This window comes from Ochotona princeps, chromosome 17, assembly GCF_030435755.1.
Source record: "Ochotona princeps isolate mOchPri1 chromosome 17, mOchPri1.hap1, whole genome shotgun sequence".
Taxonomy (NCBI): domain Eukaryota; kingdom Metazoa; phylum Chordata; class Mammalia; order Lagomorpha; family Ochotonidae; genus Ochotona; species Ochotona princeps.
Window position 1 is genome coordinate 25,510,398 of NC_080848.1, and position 19,060 is coordinate 25,529,457.

General features: G+C 41.0%; 1 protein-coding gene across 1 annotated transcript in view; it reads left to right on the forward strand.

Moving 5' to 3' along the window:
• Positions 1 to 19,060, forward strand: part of ANKFN1 (ankyrin repeat and fibronectin type III domain containing 1) — a 135,361-nt gene that overhangs the window by 62,811 nt on the left and 53,490 nt on the right. The window contains exons 6-8 of the mRNA XM_004591002.3: positions 10,332 to 10,429; positions 13,132 to 13,222; positions 17,134 to 17,241. Of these exons, the coding sequence (XP_004591059.3) occupies positions 10,332 to 10,429; positions 13,132 to 13,222; positions 17,134 to 17,241 (297 nt within the window). The remainder of the gene's footprint in view (positions 1 to 10,331; positions 10,430 to 13,131; positions 13,223 to 17,133; positions 17,242 to 19,060) is intronic.

Genomic DNA, 19,060 nt, shown 5'->3' on the forward strand with positions numbered 1-19,060 from the left:
AGGGAAGTATTATGATACCATTTATGCTTTTTTTTTGGTGAAGATTCATTTATTTTTAGGGGAAAGGCAGACTTATAGGTTTATTCCCCATGTGTACACAACCACCAAAGCTGAGCCACTCTGAAGCCAGGAGCTTGGAGCTACTTCCGGGTCTCCCATGTAGGGTCCCAAAGCTTTAGGCCATGCTCCACTGTTTTCGCTGGCCACAAGCAGGAAGCTGGAAGCTGGATGGGAAGTGGAACAATTGGGACATGAACTGGCACCCATATGGGACCCTGGCACATGTAAGGCGAGGATTTAGCCACTAGGCTATTGCATCAGGGCAATGATTTATGCTTTGATCAGATTGTTCTCCAGGGATTGGTGGTGGGTATGGAAGGGGACAGAAAGATGTTTAGCTATGAAGCCTTTTTAGGAGTATAGATATGAAATAGTGGTGGCTTGGGTGAGGGGTCATGATTGTAAACAGATGAAAATTAAATTACAATCAGATGAGCTACATTGTACAGATGCAGTTAAAAATATACACAAACAATTGCAATGTAACGGAGAAGATATTAATGCCAGAAGCAACTTGAGAAAAAATTATTCTGGAAGATGAGAGAAGAGCGCAAGTGGAAAGAGCCAGGGGCACCATGCAATGGCTCAGTGGCTAAATCCTCACCCTGCAAGAGAGGATTGCATATGAGCACCAGTTCTGGTTCCAGTTGCTCTACTTCCCATCCAGCTCCCTGCCTGTGGCCTGGGAAAGCAGTCGAGAAAGGCCCGAAGCCTTGGAACCCTGCACCCACGTGGAAGACCCAAAGGAGGATCCTGGCTCCTGGTTTCAGATTGGCTCAGCTTTGGTCTTGTGGCTACTTGGGGAGTGAACCAGTAGATGGAACATCTTTGTCTCTCCTTCTCTCTATAGATCTGCCTTTTCCATAAAAGTAAATAAATCTTTAAAAAAAAAAGAATGAGCCTGGCACAGTTGTGTGGCACAGGGGTTAAGCCACTGCTTTCAATTCCAGCATCTTACAGCATCTTGCTGGTTTGACTTGCAGCAACTCTGCTTCAGGGGCAGCATTCCAGCAGAAAATGACCCAAGTACTTGGGCCCCAAATAGTTACGTGGGAGAGTGGCACAGAATTTCTGACTCCTGGCTTCTTCCTGGTCTAGGCTTCTTCCATTTTGGCCATTTGGGGAGCAAACCAGTGGATAGAAAATTGATCAAACAATCCCTCTTTGTCCATCTTTCTAAAAAAATAAAAATTTTAAAAAAGAAAGTCCTGGGCCCAGCACAACAGCATAGTGGTTAAGGTCCTCGCCTTAAACACACCAGGATCCCATATGGGCACCAGTTCCAATCCCGGCAGCTCCACTTCCCATCCAGGCTTGTGGCCTGGGAAGGCAGTCGAGGAAGGCCCAAAGCCTTGGGACCCTGCACCCACGTAGGAGACCTGGAAAGAAATTCCTGGCTCCTGGCTTCTGATCAGCGCAGCACCAGCCGTTGCGGTCACCTGGGGAGTGAATCATTGGATGGAAGTTCTTCCTCTCTGTCTCTCCTCCTCTCTGTACATCTGCCTTTCCAATAAAATAAATAAATCTTTAAAAAAAAAAAAGAAATAGTCCTTTTAAAAACCCTTAATTTTAAAGATTGTTTATTTATTTGAAAAGCAGAATAAGAGAGAGACTAGATACAGAGTGAGCTTCCACCCACCAGTTCATTCCACAAAGACCCACAATAGCCAGAGCAGGGTTAGGTCAAAACCAGAAGCCAGGAACCTCCATTCAGTACTCCCATGCAGGCGGCAGGAACCCAGACACTAGGACCATTATCCTCTGCCTTTGCCAGTGCATCAGCAGGAACTGGATCAGAAGCCAGGCAGCCAGAACATGAACCAAGGCATCACAGCGGATGTGGGTATTCCATGAAGGTGCTTCACCTGCTGCATTTCAATGACTGTCCCTAAACTTATCCTTTTTGTTTCACTCTGTTTTTTCCACGAGCTTTTGCTTGTTTGTTTATGAAAGACAAAGAGAACAAGACACACACACAGAGCAAAAGGTCTTCCATTAACCTTGCTGGAACATTCTCCAAATACCTGGCATAGCTAGGACTAGGCCAGGCACAAGCTAGGAGTCAAGAAATCAATTCAGGACTTCCATGTCAGTGGCAAGGGCCCAAGCACTTGTCACCTGCTGCCTCCAAGGGTGTGCACTGGCAGGAAGCTGGAGTTGGAAGTGGAGCCAGGACTTAAACCTAGGCATTCTGATATGAGATGTGTGTGTCCCAACCAACATCTGGACTGTTGCTTCAGACGCTCACCCTACAAATACAGTTAGGAAGAAAAGTAATGAGAGCAGTGTTATGATGGAAAAGGAATTTTAGTCTGAGATGCATTTGATTTCACTAAACTTGTCTTCACCTGGAAAAAATATACCATAGCATTAAATCCCTTAATGCACAAACCTTGCTATTCCCTATCTCTATAACCCAGCCATTCCATGAGTAACAACATCATCATTTGTGACAATACGCATTAAAAAAACATGCTATATGAAGTAAACCAGGCACAGAAATAAAAATACTATACAACCTCCCTCGTTTTCAGAGTTTTTAAAAAGTCAGAAATAGAAAAAGAGTCAAATCCTGGTTACAAGAGGTAGCGGATCGGGGGGAAATATGGATAGAAGGCTAGATAAAAGGGTATAAACTGCAGTGGTGTACAGTAAGCAAATGTAGAGCTCAAATATACGAAAGATTCTGGTCTTGAATTACATACAGAAATTTGCTAAGTGTACATTTTATATGTTCCCACCACAAAAAAAAAACAGGCTCAGATAATGAATATGTCAACAGGATTGACTGTAGTCATTTCACCGTGAATATGTGTATCAAAACACTATCTTGTGCACTTTGAATGTGCATACTGTCATAAATTTTAAACTTCATTAAATGCTAACTGACAGAACATCTAATACCAGGGAGCAGTTCTATGGCTCAACAGGCTAATACTTCAACTTTAAGTACCAATGTCTCATACGGGTGCCGGTTGACATCCTGGCTACTCCCTGCTGTGGCCTGAGAAAGCAGTTGAGGACAGCTTGGGAGACCCAGAGGAAGCTGGGGACTAATAATGATAGAGACAGACACAATCACTGTTCTCATAGAGCTCACTGGATTGGAGAGATGAGTGATGCACTGCCAGTGACTACTCCAGAGCAGCAGTGTGTGGTGCTCTAAGAGATGTACCATGGACATAACATTGTCTTGGGGGGAGGGTGTCTCAAAAAGCTTCTGTGCAGAAGTGACACTGACATTGATTGCCAAGAGAGAACAACTGGTGAAATGAGAGTCAGAAAGGAGGAAGAGCATGTCCAACAAAAAGAAAAGTCAGTGTTCTGGGAAAGGAAGAAGCCTGGCCTGTTTGAAAATGTAAAGGAGAGACACAGAGACAGGAAGAGGGAATAATCAGGCGCAATGCAATTCAAAGAACAGGCAGAGATCATCCAGGGTCTTGTAAGAGCAATACTGAAGGCTAGATGACTCCAGCCTCAATTACAGGGAGTCAAGGAGTTTTGGGTTTTACCAGGCCAGGTTTTTAAAGTTTCAGTTATGCAACTTGTTAAATGAATAGGATTACTGAATAACGACTTAACCCATCTTGCCAGAATTATAGGAATCAATCATGGAATTATCTATGGTGAGAAATAGAGGGTGAAATGATCTGGTTGAAAAAAAAAGTGCCTAAGATATTTTCACTGTCAATCATCCTACCCTGAACACAGGGTTACTGAAGGGACAAATCAGAAATAAAGCAAAAAGCCCAAAGGAGCACTTAGTTTGTAGCTCACAGGGTACTCAATGGTGAAAACATTGTCCCCCCTGTATTAATGCCCCACATTGAGAAACCTACTTCCTCTCTGAGCCCTGATTCCACAGTTCTAAAAAAGACTGTGCAGGTGAGTGTCCCAACATCTACATGGCATACATCCTGACCCAAGCAGTTAAACGGAGGGAAAATACACCTGTTAAACAGATGTAACAGAAGGGAGAAAAAGAAAGGCACCTTTCTCTGCAGGAAGACTCATCCTCTGAAAGTAGCTCAGGATGGATGGGCCTTTGCCCAACAATGTTCAAGGAGTTGGGAATTGGCCATGTATCCTGGATCGTGTTTGTATAAATCAAATAGCTGATCCTGCCTTTATAGCCTTTAGAAATGGAAAAATAGCTTGCCAGAGATCTCTGTGTAGGCAACAAGTGAACCACTGCTAAAATGAAACAAAAATTGCAGAACATTTCTCTAAGAGAATAGCTTTTGCCCTACAAAGCAATATCCAACATGGCCTCTTCTCCAGGGAGGTGGGCGTACAATTTGCAATGTAACAGCCACAGGTATTTTTAACTTTAATCAGCATCAAGATTTTCCCCATCACCCAGATGAGTTATCAGTTATTTCTCCTGTCCAGAGCAAGAGAGTAAATATACCCCTGAAGGCCACATATAATCTCTTACGTTGTGTGTGTGAATGTGTGTGTGTAAAAGAGAGAAAGAAATAAATACTTTAATTGGTTCAGGTTTTCTTCTTGGGTTTTTGCTTGCTTTTGCTAATGGTCCATTATAAAAATAAAAAATCAGAGATGTGGCTGCTAAGTCATTCGGGATACTTGTATGCCCAGGCTGAAACCTCAGCTTCACTTCTGACCCAGAAACCTACTAATGTGCCTGGAAAAGCAGCAGTTAAAGGCCCAAGTACTTGGGTTCACGCCACCACATGGGAGTCCCAGAAAAAATTTCTGGCTCGTGGCTTCCACCTGGTCCAGCCCTGGCTGTTGTAGGCATGAACCAGCAGTTGGAAGATTTGTCACTCTTTTAAATAAGCAAATAAACCTTTTTAATATAGGTTAGAGCTACTACAGAAGTTAAGAAATCCTACTAAAGGAGAACTACTATTAGAGGGAAGTTAAGAAATGTTCAGACTCGAGAGCAGACTTGCTTCGTGGTGACTTGCTGTGCTACTGTACTTTTCCAACCCTGAACATTCCGAGCTCAGCTTGCTAACAATGCCTGTGCACAGCTCCATCACATGGCAAGCAAGATTCAAAGAACACAGGATATATGTAGACAGGCTCATATTGGTTTTTTGTAAATTACACAATCTTGACAATAAATAAATAAATAAATATTGATTTACAACATCTACTTCACTTTTAACCTACTAGAAGTACTGGGTGTAAAAAAGGCATTTCTTGTGTCCAAAAAAAAAAAAAAGCCTTTTACCCTTATTTCAAATCATTGTTTTTCTAGGGAAATTTAATTTGGGAAAAAAAATGTTTTTCTAATTAACTGGATGACTGTGTGTTATGCAAACAATAAAGATTCTTATTTGAAAGTAATGCATGCCCCTGCTCCTAGGACTACCAAGGGAATTTGAAATTTAAAAAAAAAATGCAAACAGCTGAAGCCTCATATTTTGCCAGCACTCAACAGAATTCTCAGACCCAGAGTTTTCCCATCCATCCCCAACTGCAAACCCACAAGTGCTGAGTGGGCTTATGCTGTATCGAGACACCCCTTCCCATCTCTAGAAGTAACTGCATCTGATCTCTGCCTGTGTTTCTCTGCACATCCTCCTGCCCTCTTCCTCTAGTGGTATGGTTGGCCTGAAAGGACAGAAGCCGCACAATGAGATTGACGGGAGAAGATTTCATAACGCTCTGGTGCTGGGCTGGGCAGTCTAGCCAAATTCCGTTCATTAGCTAAGGCGCCAGGGTGAGTGTGGCCAGTAAGAATGCTGTTTTGGTTCCATTGAAGAGCTGATAGGGGATGGGAAATATACTTTTATTTTTTGGGGTTTCTGAAAGGCAGGACAGACAAGTCAAGAATTCAGGAAGCTGGGAATCTAAAGGCCAGGAATTAATCTCCATCTCAACCACTAACTGCACAGCTTCCGTTCTCCTTTTTCTTGACTTCTCTAACACAGTTTTCTTCTCCTCTATGTACTAGCATCTTAATTCTACCTTAAATTGTAAGTCATAAACCAAGTATTCAATTCACCAACATTCCCTGGGCAACCTACACTGTAAGCAACTACCATAGGTGCTCTGTAGAATACTATTATTCAGACATGGTCCCTGTCCTCAGAAGGCTTACAGATAGCAAAGAAAGCAGATGTTTAAAAACAGAAACACAAAACAACCCAGGGCAATGTGGGAGATACACTATAATTGCTATGGGGAAACTGGCACGAACACTTCCCTTGGGAATCCAGGGAAAGCCACAGAAAAGAAAAAGACTTTAAATTGGGCCTGTGAAAGTGAAAAAGAAGAAGGATTTTTGGAGGAGAGAGGCACAGTTTGAGAGAGAAACAGCATAAACAATGGGTCTGAGGTCAAGTGACTAAAGAAACTAAGTGGAGGTACCCCTAGCCCCAGAAATAAAAAACCTTTTTAGCTATGCTACTCATCATGTATGAATAAGTAAAACTCTGGGTTTTGAGACACTTGAGATTTTAGGAAGAATCTGCACAATATCAGGATTTGTGTTCTTTTAAATTAATTGGGCATGACTGTACTGTCTTTAAGACTTTTATACAGTCTTCACTTCTCAGAAAGATGTTCTGTAATTTAGGAGTGTTATCACTAGAGTGTATGAATGACAGTTTGCACCATGAGGTCTGATGTTCACTTGAGCTGCAGACTGTATTTTCTGCTTGTGCACCTGAGCATTTTGAGCTGTGCACTTTCTACTTTTAACAGATGACATTTTTCCATCATGTTACAGACCACAGGTGATAGGATCAGACCCGAAGGCAGCTCTTTTTTCATTTTTCAGTGTTTGACCTATTCTGTTATACAGCTATTATCAAGAAACACTGCTGTTCAGACAGAATTTTTCTCAATCTATTTTCTGAAACTATAACAAAATACTTGAGACCTAAAAACATACAAAGAAAAGAAGTTTCTTTTGGCTCACGATTCTGGAGGATGCAAAGTTCATGAACATGTTGCTATTCAGGGCTCTGTGCTGTTTCAACCCAGGACAGAAAGTAGAAAGAAGAGTGGAAGAAAGCACATCTGGTGGTAACTAATGAAGTCTCATGGATTTAATCCACTCACATGTAAAAATAGCATTACCCCTCCTTAATGAACTAATCTCCTCTTTAAGGCCCCACCACCTCTCAGCACTCAAATTAGTGACCCTGAGTTTCAACTTGTTTCAATATGGGATGGACAACACTCACAGCTATCCATATTTTTGTAGTTTGGATAAAAAAATAAATATTTGTACAATAGCAAAGGATTCTATTTTAAATATCCACATCTATTAGATAGAAGTGTGGTGAATCAGTTTGAAATACAGTCCAATTCCCAGGAACACTGACACCTTCCTTTTCCCTGGTACATTTCTGGCTCATCTTCATCTGCTTCAAGCCATTGTATTGAATGAACATGGATATTTCTCAAACCTAAGTAGAAGTTTTTTTTAAAGATGTGTTTATTTACTTTTACTGGAAAGTCAGATTTAACAGAGGAGAGACAGAGGAAAAGATCTGTCCACTGGTTCACTCCCCAAGTGGCTGCAACAGCCAGAACTGAGCCAATCCAAAGCCAGAAGCCAGGAGCTTCTTCCAGGTCTCCCCTATGGGTGCAGGATCCCAAGGTTTTGACCATCTTCTGCTGCTTTTCCCAAGCAGGGAGTTGTATGGGAGGTGGAGCAGCCGGGACACAAATTCAGCACCCATCTGGGATGCTGGTGCATGCAATATAAGGATTCATGATCATTAGGCTACTGCACCGGTCCCAGCTTGTTAGTTTTATATAGTTTTAGGCTCATGCACATGGCTCCCACCCTTCAGAGATTTACAGCATGTTCCTAAGTGATTTTGCTCAAGACACTGGTTCCCTCGGGAGGAACCAGTCATTCCTGCAGAGAGAAGCTTTTCTTCTTCACACGACTCATTTCCAGCTCCTTTCTGCTTGAAATAAATATGTGGTTTTAGAGAATCTAAACACATTCAACTACTTAAACTATTAACTCCCAAACCAGAGCCATACCTTCTTACATATCTGCTTCTAATTTTGTCTTTTTCAAGAAGCACCACCCTCTTTCCACCTGAACTATGCTTTGTAAGCCATATCTCGAGAGAAGTTTTTAGTCAATAACATGGTTTCTGATCAAGTTTAAGAGGTTTCTTATTATTGAGAATCTGTTATTTAACTTCATGGCATCACTTAATACAATGATGGGCTCTCTGCCATTGTCCATGTCCACAGTAATGGACATATGACTGTGGATGAAGAACTATACTTATTAATGATATAGGGGAACTTGGTGGGGGGACCGAACTTGGAGAGGGGATAAGGGAAATCGCAGTGATTATGGAACTGTATGTATCATAAAATGATAATAATAATAATAATAAATAAAAGATATTTCTAAAGCTTAGAGAGGTATTCAGGATGAGAAAGGAGAGAAAAGAGAGCAGACTGAAGCACAGTAACGCAAGAGAACGAAGGTATCAAATGACTGGGAAGACATTGCAGAAGCTTTCTTTCTCTGGGACCTTGAAAGTGACCTTTCAGTAGAATGGTGAAGCAAAAGGTAGTAATCAAAAGGTAATCTGCTACTTTGCCGTTTACTTCCCATATGTAGTCAATTATTTATCTTTTATATACAACAAACTATTACATATAAAGTGCCTGAGTACCTTTATATAGCAATGGCCTAATGGGACACAGCATACACTCATGCACTGCATAGTAATGATGAAAAGTTCTGGCCAAGAACAAACAGTATACATGATGTTCATCTCACATTATATCTCTCAGTGATGTCATAGCAGGCTTAGTTTGTTTACATTCTGAGATGTTCCCACTATGATAAAAATACCCAACAACACAATTTTCAGAATGTATCCTTGTTAAGTTACCTAAGAATACCACATAAATGTACCTATCACAATATGTATCTTCTCTACCTAGGTTCAAAATACTTGTCTAATTGTTTTTCTTCTGCTATTCTTTGAAAAAAATAATTGTAGTGTTATGACATACCAGGTAAAGCCACTGCCTGTGATGATGGCATCCCATATAGATGCCAGTTCATGTCCCAGTTGTTCCACTTCCAGTCCAGCTCCCTGATAATGGCCTGGGAAACGCAATGGAAGTTGGCTAGAGTACTTGGGCCCCAGCAACCACAAAGAGACCCAGAAGAAGCTCCTGGCTTCGGCCTGTCTCAGTCCTGGCCATTGTAACTGCTTACAGAATGAAGCAGCCAATAGAACACATCTTTCTTTCCCTTTCTCTCCCTTCTCTCCCCTTCCCTTCCTCCATTTTCCTCTCCATTTCCCTCACGCTTCTCCATAACCATGTCAAGTAAATAGGTAAATCTTTAAAAAATAGTCATTGTGAACTTAAAATCTGACTTGACATCCCAAGAAAGATTGTTGGATGTGCCAGAGTAAGAAAAGAGGTAGCAAACTAACTGTTTGGGGGATGAATTATAGGGTAAAGTCTCTATGACACTTCTTGATACAAGACTAAATTATTTTTTCTTTTTATTATTTTTTTTAATTTTAGATGATGTTTACATAGTCAGGGTGGGAAGGATCTAGGGTTAGGGAAAAATGGGTGTGATCATTGCTTCTAAATTCTATTTTTTTCTTCTTATTTCTGGGCATCGGGAGGCAGGGGGAGGTAAGGGAATAGGCCATACACAGCCTCCCAACCATCCCGAATATGGGGAAAGGCCCCTGGTATCAACCCAGGGTCACAATGTGGTGCATGCTCCAAGGGTTCTGCCCAGGGGGATGTGATAGTTCTGAAATGCTGTCAATCCCACTGATCTATGGGTGAGGAATCCCAATGTCCATTGGCTGACACCATCAACCTTACAGTCTCCAATTGCCCAGATATTTGCTGTCATCATTTTACTGGGGTAGTTGTCCATATTTTCTGTTCTCCATTCTCTACTATGGTACTAGATGTCTCTGCAGGCCCCAATGGGCTACCATGTCCCCCATGTGCACCACGGTCTGCTGTCTAGCACTCCATCCTCTACACGGAGGAGGACCAGTCCTCCTAGGTGGATGCATGGACCTGACTAGGTGACCTGAACCAAGCCAGAGCTCCCACTCCTGGGGCTCAGGATCCTGCACCCACTGAGCAGGCAGGCCCAAGGCCCCTGGCCTGAAACCTGGACCCTACCCCCCCCCCCCGCCACCCCCGGGGCTCATGGACCTGGCATGCACCACACAGGTGGGCCCGGTGACCTGGGCCAGGAGACGCATATAAGACTAAATTCTCCATCTCCCTCTCCCTCTTGGTCTCTCTCCCTGTCCTTCCAGTGCAATGGAGCATATCTAAGGACTTTTCCCCATTGGCTGGAGAACTCATCATGGACAACCTACAGAACCTGAGATGCACGATCACAGGACTAACAATGGTAAATAGTTCTCAAACAGGCACTCCCATCACCCCATTGCTGATGTGGTTCTGGGATGTGGGCAGTAGATGCCTTCTCTGGGAAACACTCAGTCCTCCTGTAACAACCGCCACTCATTAAGCATCAGATGTCTGGTATCCATAATCTGAATTTCACAAAGGGGTAAGTAAACTGCATGAACCACTTCATAAGCTGCCATGTTCTAAGGAGATGAGAAAATGACAGGCCTCATGCAAACCTTGAAAGATGCTGCAGCCTGGATCACAATCTAATCATCAGGGTGATCAAAGGCTTAGAGAGATCCCATTTTGATTCCCTGATGGTGAAGGTAGCAGTCTTGTCTACCCCTTGACTGATACCCTACATCCTTGTCTGAGATCAGTCATCAATTAGAGTCATACAATTTCCTATGAGAATACCTCCTTACATGAACAAGAAAATTGTCTAAATCTGCTCTACAAAAAAAGAATAACTTAAACCAATTTAAACTGAATGAAAAGCTAGAATAACCTATACTTATTTAAGTGATCTAAACTCAAGCATTAATTATGAAGGAACTATGTCCCATGCAGTTGAAATTGAAATGCAAAGACCAAGAACATCTAATAATCAGTTCAAACTGAAACAAGCCATGTATTTCCTCAATTAGGACACAGAAGAGAAATTAACATTTTTAATCAAAATCTTTTTAAGGTCAACAAACTTTCATAGTCTTGGTCCAATTCAAATATTTTAAAGTCTTTACTTGGGATCGACAGACCATTTTCTTGTTTTCTTAAAAGTCAGTCAATTAAAAGTTATTTGCACAATATAATAGTGAAACTCAGCATTTATAAAACTATATGAGGTTGCATCTTTTTAGGTTTGAAATAGCTTCTTCTAATAGAATTCCTGGTGGTTGGGTCACCACCACAGAATCCTGCCTTTTGGTCATAATCACATGTCTACCCCAGGGACCAGAGTTGTGGATTACCAGAGCAAATAAATCCCTAGGTGGGTGGGCCCCAGAGATGCTATCAGCAGAGGACCGATGCCAGCCACTTGGCTCACAGGGTGGAAGGGAGCCAGAAGGAACCCTGGGGAGTTTCCATTGCTTAAAAGAAAAACTGATTGAGCGATAGAAATGGAAAACCCTCCACTGAGATTTGCTCTAATATCTGAAGTAATTTCTATAGGGATTAAGTTGTTCCACTTGGCCATCCAATGACCACAAGGCAGACATTATTCCTAATAATATGAAAGCTTGGAAGTAGATTTATACTCCTACATTCATTCTATAACCTTAGGGTACATAGAAATCTATTTTTAAAATAAAAAATAACTTCATAATATGGCAATGCCAATACTATTAAATCTCTACAAGAGGTTCTACAATGATATGCTACTTTTAAAAACTTTATTAATATGAGAACATATTTACTGAGTTTCACAGGTACACTTAGTTCTAAGATAAGCATCCTTCCCTCCATCTATCCCCCTTCTTTTTTCCTTTTATTTCCTAATTTTTGCAAAGAGATAATTTCAATACCCTCTATAATCACAGGCTTAACTTCAAACACCATTTTACAACTTGTGCAAGCAATGTTACGACAACTGTTGGTTTCTCAAATGCCTCTTTATATTCATCAAAAATGAGTGCTCAAAGCAAAATATGAAACCATGCAAAACATTTATCAGCAAACACAATTCCTTAATTCCTAATATCATAAAAATATAAAGATATAAGCAGATGTTTCAAGAAGGACTTTAAAATTGAAGTCACATCTAAGAGTTCATTAAAACATATCCTAACAGATCAGTGAAGGATATTCATCACAACATTAGATACTGTGGCAGAAAATGTGGAAACAATCTAATTGCTTGCCAATGAAGGATTTGCTAACAGCAAGTACTATACAGCTCACAGGGAAGAACTATGAAGCGGATTTTAGGGTAGGTATTTGACCCAGAGGTTAAAATGCCACTTAGGATGCCTACACTCCATTTTGGAGTACATGGATTGCACTCCTGGTTCTATTCCCAATTCTATCTTCCTGCTAACGTGTGCTCAAGGAGGAACAGGTAATGGCCCAAGTAGCTGGATCCCTGCCAGCCAAGTGAGACATGCAGGTTGAGTTCCCAGCTTGTGGGCTGAGCCTGACCTGGCTCCAGCTATTGCAGGCATCTGGGAAATGATTCAATAGACGGTAGACATTCATTTGTCTCTGTCTCTATCTCTCAAACAGATAAAAATATAATAAAATGAATTGGGTCTTTACAGGACTAACTTGAAAATAACGTGTCACTTCTCTAAACACTAACTAGAACAGAAAATAGTTGTTCCTTCTGGGGGAATTGGGGAGGAAAATGAGGAGAAAAAAAAAAGAGAATAGAGAATTAGTATTTTGGGTAAGCCTTATAGAATTGTGTGATTTTAAAATATCAATATGTGTGGAGGGTTTTTTTTTGATGGGGTGGGGGAGGGAAGAAGGGATCTGAAGAAGTAATTGTGATATTGTGAATACAAAGTTATATAGAAATTAAGAGGTTACTTCAAATATATGTACTATAAAAATACATCCATAATAGTCAAAGAAAAGTCAGAAAGCTGAAGAATGGCAGGGAATTCCAAAGGGATGAATGAGTTAACCAGAGATCTACTTGTGTGATAAAAGTGACTCAAAGGCAATGCCTGATGCATCATCTACTTCCATCCTCTACAGGGCCAACAGTACTTTGTTCAAGTCTCAGCTTACAACATGAAAGGATGGGGACCTGCTCAACCCACGACACCAGCGTATGCCTCTCCTTCCAGTAGGTGCTGGCTATGAACTTTCTTCAGCATGGCAAAAGGCTCCAAGGCCAACTCTGTCCTCAGGGTCCCACTGTCTTCCCCTTTCCCTGTTGCTTGTTCACCCACAAGACCTTCTGAGAGCTTTCCTCTGAAAAAAAAAAAAATATCCACTGAACAAACAGCTCAGTGGATTCAAATGAAAATCTGGAACCTGAAAAGATCAAACGTAACACTCCTTCTATCTTTCACCAGTTATATAGCCTTAAGAAATTGGTTAAGCTCTCTGAGCTTCAATTTACCATCTGTACAGTGGGTCTAATCATAACCTTTCAAAGAGACTTTTGTGAAAATACAATGAAATGACACTCTGGGAGTGCTTGCCCCAAAGGACACAGAGCCCACTTTAGCTCTCACCTTCCCTTCCACGCAACCGGTAGACACATCCACACAACTTTCAATGCAATCAGCAAAGCTAACAAATCTTGGTTCTCCTATATCATAGGAAGGAAAGCTTCCATGCTAACATTCTGCTGCAAAGGTAACTTGTAATACTTGTAGTGACCAAGAAATCCAACCAAGGCTTCTAGTTATTTAAAGATCAATAATTTATCCACATGAAAGATTCTGCAATGGAATGAGCCAAGCGGTCTAAAGTACATGTTCTCTTTGTAAAAAAAAAAAAAAAAAAAAGCCACCAATATGATAGTTTTAAAAAATGCCTCTTTTGAGATGGCAAACTGCTGCACAAGTTGTGATACTGTTTAAACCCTTCTGAAGAAACATTTCCTTCTCCCCCACCACGTGTCTGGGAATTATAATATTAAGATACCAAAGAAATCAGTCCCATGCAGGGAGGTGCTCATGGGTTCAGGGAGACAATTGTGAACCCTCTTCCCCATGAAGCTGACAAACATATGACAAAGGTATCAGAGTGAATGCTGGGGTGGAAAGGTGAGTATATATTAACTGGTGATTAATATCTCAAATAGCAACATTTTCTGAAATGCTATGTTTGATTAGGAAGAGTATCAGGCTAAAAACCTGAAATCCCAACACATGGCTGCAGTTGTTACAGACAGGCAGTATCACTTGGAAAGAACAACCTAAAAACACTCCGGTTCTATTTATAAACAGAGTATGACATGGTGATGTAACTTGTCAGTATCCAGGTATTCACTAGAGGACAATGTATCCTAACATGACAGAGTAATTGGAAATTTGGTAATATGTTCCAGAAAGCTATAAAACTTTTTTTTATATTTTTACAAAAGGTCTTAATGTGTTTTTATAGACTTATGTTATACGGCATAGTACAAAATAAGAGAAAAGGACCCAGACAGGCTTTGTGAGTTATGAGGAAAACCCTGATACTGCCTGTGAATTTAAGTTCTGTGTTCTGCAGCAACTCAAGTGTCTCATTACCAGAACAGGGAACTGTATTATGTGGCAAAATCTGCTCTTTCCTTGCCATGCCCAGTTTATTCCTGTCAAGTTCCTGATTTCTTAATATATTTTCAATTTTCTCCCTCATCCCTAAAGTCTATTTTATGTAGTCGCCAGAACCTTCCAAACATCTATGAGAAAAACTCATTCTTTCCAAAAATCTTGGCATCGCATCCAGTGCTCACTTGGGCTGCAATTTAGCATTAGCAATTTTCTAATGTATCATAAAGTCATCAGATCAAGCTCACCTCTGATGTAATGGGGCTCAGCTCAAAGAATCAGACCCATTTCATCTGCCCTTGCACTGACAGCATCATTAACACTTATTAGAATACATTAGCATGTTCCAGCCCACATAGGAATCCAGCCACTCAGGAGTCTAAGGCAAACACTCAGCTTTGCTCATCTTGTCAGGAAAACTCATCCAACTTCAAGAACAAATTAACAGTGGCCCTTGGGACTCCACGGCAGCAATACGATCCTCACTGTGCCTGGATGGCAGGGTCACTACAAGTAATTAAAGGACCACTGAGAGTTAACTTAGCTAAATGTTTGAATCAGTCAAAACTCTTCTATCCCATTCTACCTCATTCTATCACTTCTATTCACAATCCCTCCCCAACATTTACCAAGTGTCTCCTGTGCACCCAGGATGGTATTTTATTTAGTCTTTGAATTCTCACATAACCTAAAAATAAATTGGAAAAAAAGTCACTTTACAAAGAAGAAAACCGAATCACTTCTCGGCCTTTTGCCTAAGATCAAGTGTAGAAGAAAACTGAAGCAAAAAGAAATGAAGTCCAGTTCTTACCCACAGGGACCGATAAACCACGTCCCTGTGTCCAGCGCTGGCCACTACAAAGCTGTCCCACACAGACTATAACCAAGTGCTGACCTTTCTTCCCAAAAGAAAAAAAGATAACCTGTTGATGATATAATGAAAAGGAGTACTATGGCAGTGGTCATGAGATGTTATAGTCCTGGCTATGCCACCAAGAAACCAAAAAAACATAGTATTGCAATGCTTATCTCAGGGTCTTAGTCTTCTGATTGGCAAAACAGAAAAGAGAACACAGGGAAAGAAGAGGAAGGGAAAGAAACATGAAACCTCAGAAGAATTAGGGAATCTTCACAGGCAATCATCTAATGAGGTAAGAAAAGTTGTTTCTATTATGGATTCCCTTCATTTTAAGACAGTATTTATAGAATACTTGATATGGAATAGGAACTGTGTCTGACACTTAACAGATCCTTCACTTAATCCTCACAAATGTCCTGCAAAGTCGATACCATAATAATTTTCCAGCTATGGAGCAGAGGTCCTATCAATGCAGGCAACTTGCCTAAAGACACTAAGGAAGCAGTGAGAAGAGCCTGGAGCCACATCCAGCTTTGGCTCCGACGCGTGTGTTCCCCCTAACTGTGCTATAACCCTGGGCTTTTGGAAATTATCATGACATTTGCTTCCATTTCTGAAGGCAGAAGACCCCATTTTAAAATAAATCTGTTGAAGAAGGAATATGAAACTTGTTCAACTAGACTTTAAGATACACTCGTGAACTATTTGGCTTTTCTGAGGAAGAAGGATTAGCATCTTTTAGATAAAGCATTTCAACAAAAAGAAAGCATTTAAAATTGCTATTTTTAAAAACATGTAAAAAAAACTGGGACAAAGAAAACAGAGGGAAGAAGAGATGGACACAAAAATGACTGACCTGCTGAAAAAAAAATTCAAGAGTTGGAGACAGCAGAGTTACAATCTTGACATTAGTCCCATATGGGTTATTACTCTTGATATCATTATAGCCAAATGGAATGAAAATAGAAGGGAGAGAAAAATCTCAGTGGGTATTGCAATTTAAATTTGCCATGTAAGCTAATACTGTATATTTAGAGACTGAGCAGACAGGGTGGTTGGTGGCTCAGAGTATGTACAGGGGTTGCTGTGCCAGCTAACCAAAGCAGACATTCATTAGAGCAAAATGTAGATTTCCATTTCTTGGCATCTGACAAGGACTCTTTCCTTGGAAAGAAATGTCAATTTGGCCAAAAGTGTGAAACCTACAATAAAAGCATTGGGGCTGTGGATTTCATCTAGTCTGCACATTCCCACCTCTTTCTTTCCTACCATGTAAATCCAATTGAGACTCAGGGTGCGCATTAGAGACTGAAGGGGAACTCAGGACAAGAGATGCTGCAAAGTCAGGGGAGGGGCAGAGAGAAGAGAACTGGACTCCCAAGTTCGTATTTTCTTTTGGATTTCAATTACCATTTTTTTTCTTGCCCCCAAACTACCCAAGAAATCAACCACAATTACTATTTTATATGGGGCTGTAAACAATAGCAACTTCCAAATCCCTGGCACAGCCACCAAGCCCTGCGTGTGCTGGATGCCCATCCGTGGAGCAGCACTCCGGCTCCTTAGGCAGCACACGAAAGAGGCCTCCCCTGCTTAAAAATTTCCCTGTTTGTTTCTTTTGTTCAATAGACTGGAAAGACTATGACGACAGAGAGCCCAGACACAAGGGACAGAGTGAAGTTTTGGAGGGTCTGCTGCAGCAGGTCCGAGCCCTTCATCAGCATTTCAGTTGCCGGGGTAAGGATAAAAATCTGTACTGGGCCATCAGCTGAGGTCTTGGTGGCACCGGTAATTTTAGCAGTTTCTGAGCTGGGTCATACCTTCTCATTCATCAGAGAAAAAGAGATATTAATATTTGTACATCTGGAATCACTTTACAGCACTATCTTGCTTTAACCCTTAGAAGAGATTTCCCACTCATTCCCTCCCATTCTTACTTTCTGTGTGTGTGTAAACAAATAAGTAACATTTTGGAAACAGGCAGAGAAATTGCAGATAGAGTAGTTCCTTTGTATTATCCCTTCACAAGATTCCTGGACAGCGCTGGGTCTTTGGGGATATGAACCCTCAAACATTTCACCTCCAAGAATTCCTTGAGCATCCCTCAATCATAAAAACAATAGTAAGCCTTCATATGTATTTATAATATATTTTACAATACAATTTCAGATCCAATATCTCTTTCATCCTCAATTTGGCAGTTCCCTCTGAAGCTGAATAACTTACTGAAGGTCGCAACGCCAGAAAAAGACAGACTGCAGACTCCAACCTGGATTTTCTGATTCCAAGCCCAGTCTCCCTGACACACCTCATTTTTGTCTCCCACCCCTACATCAAGACTAGGCACTGAACTCTAATCTCACCCTCAAGTCTAATCTTCCTCTGTCCCACTGCTTGGGGTAAAATGCAGCATGCCCTTCTCTAGCCTTTAGCCAACTACATGCAGAGAATCTCCATGACACTTTTACAGAAGCTTTTAAAAGCTTTTCTTATACTTGGGTTGTCAAATGCGACAGGGTCAGGTTTCTGATTTGTGTAATGATTCGTGGAAGAAGCACTTAGTTTTATTTGGAGAATTAAAACTTCCATAAAGTTTTCGTTTTCCATGCTCCCATCAAAACTCCTACTATATTATGCTCTCTAGATTCAAGGCACTGTTGAGCCAGCTGGATTAAAAAAAAAAAAAAAAAAGACCCACCATTGAAACTAAAGAGATGCTAGCTGAGTATGAGTTAGATACAAAGAAACCACACTAGCATTAACAAAAAGTTGTTCACAGTTAACTCATAGCCGTGAAAACAGAGTCTCTCAGAAACACTCTGCAGCTAGAAATGAGGACAAGTGTTTGCAAGAAAACATTCTTCTAATGAGTTGTTCACTGGGAGATGTAAAGATGCCTCTAATAAGCAAAAGGAGACTCAAGTGAAAATTTCACTCCCAGACCTCTAGTATGACCCTACCCAGTTCAGGACTTTAAGCATCCCACCCTATTAAAGCACACTAGCCTGCATATTATGTGGGTTCCTTTCCCTTCTATCTCCATTGCACCCCTCCCTATTGGTTCCTGTATGGCTGCAGGATGTTAAACGGACAGATATCTCTTTGCAATTTATCAAGCACTTGTTTTGTGGTTCACTTTATCCAACAGTGAAAACTAAAATTACTTAAGAAAATGAGGAATTGCTCAGTGTATTATCTGAGGCCCTACATTCTCTGCCCTGTAATATCAGATTACTATCTAATCGTCAAATGATCATCTAGAAATCTCACTTATTTTTAAGAGTTCCCATTCAGTTTTGTCATATGTGTACTTTCCTTCCATATAATCTACACAGTATCAGAAAAGATATAACAAAAAAGCTTTCCAAAGAGGAGGATTTATAAAATCTATTTAGGAAACAGAAGGACAGTGAAAGAGATATCCTATCCACCCACCCCCAAAGCCCACAATAGCCAGGGAGAAACCAGGAGCCAGAAATTCCATCTACGTATCCCACATTCCTAGCAGAAAACCAGTTACTCCTGCCTCCCAGGGTTTACATCAGCAAAAAGCTGG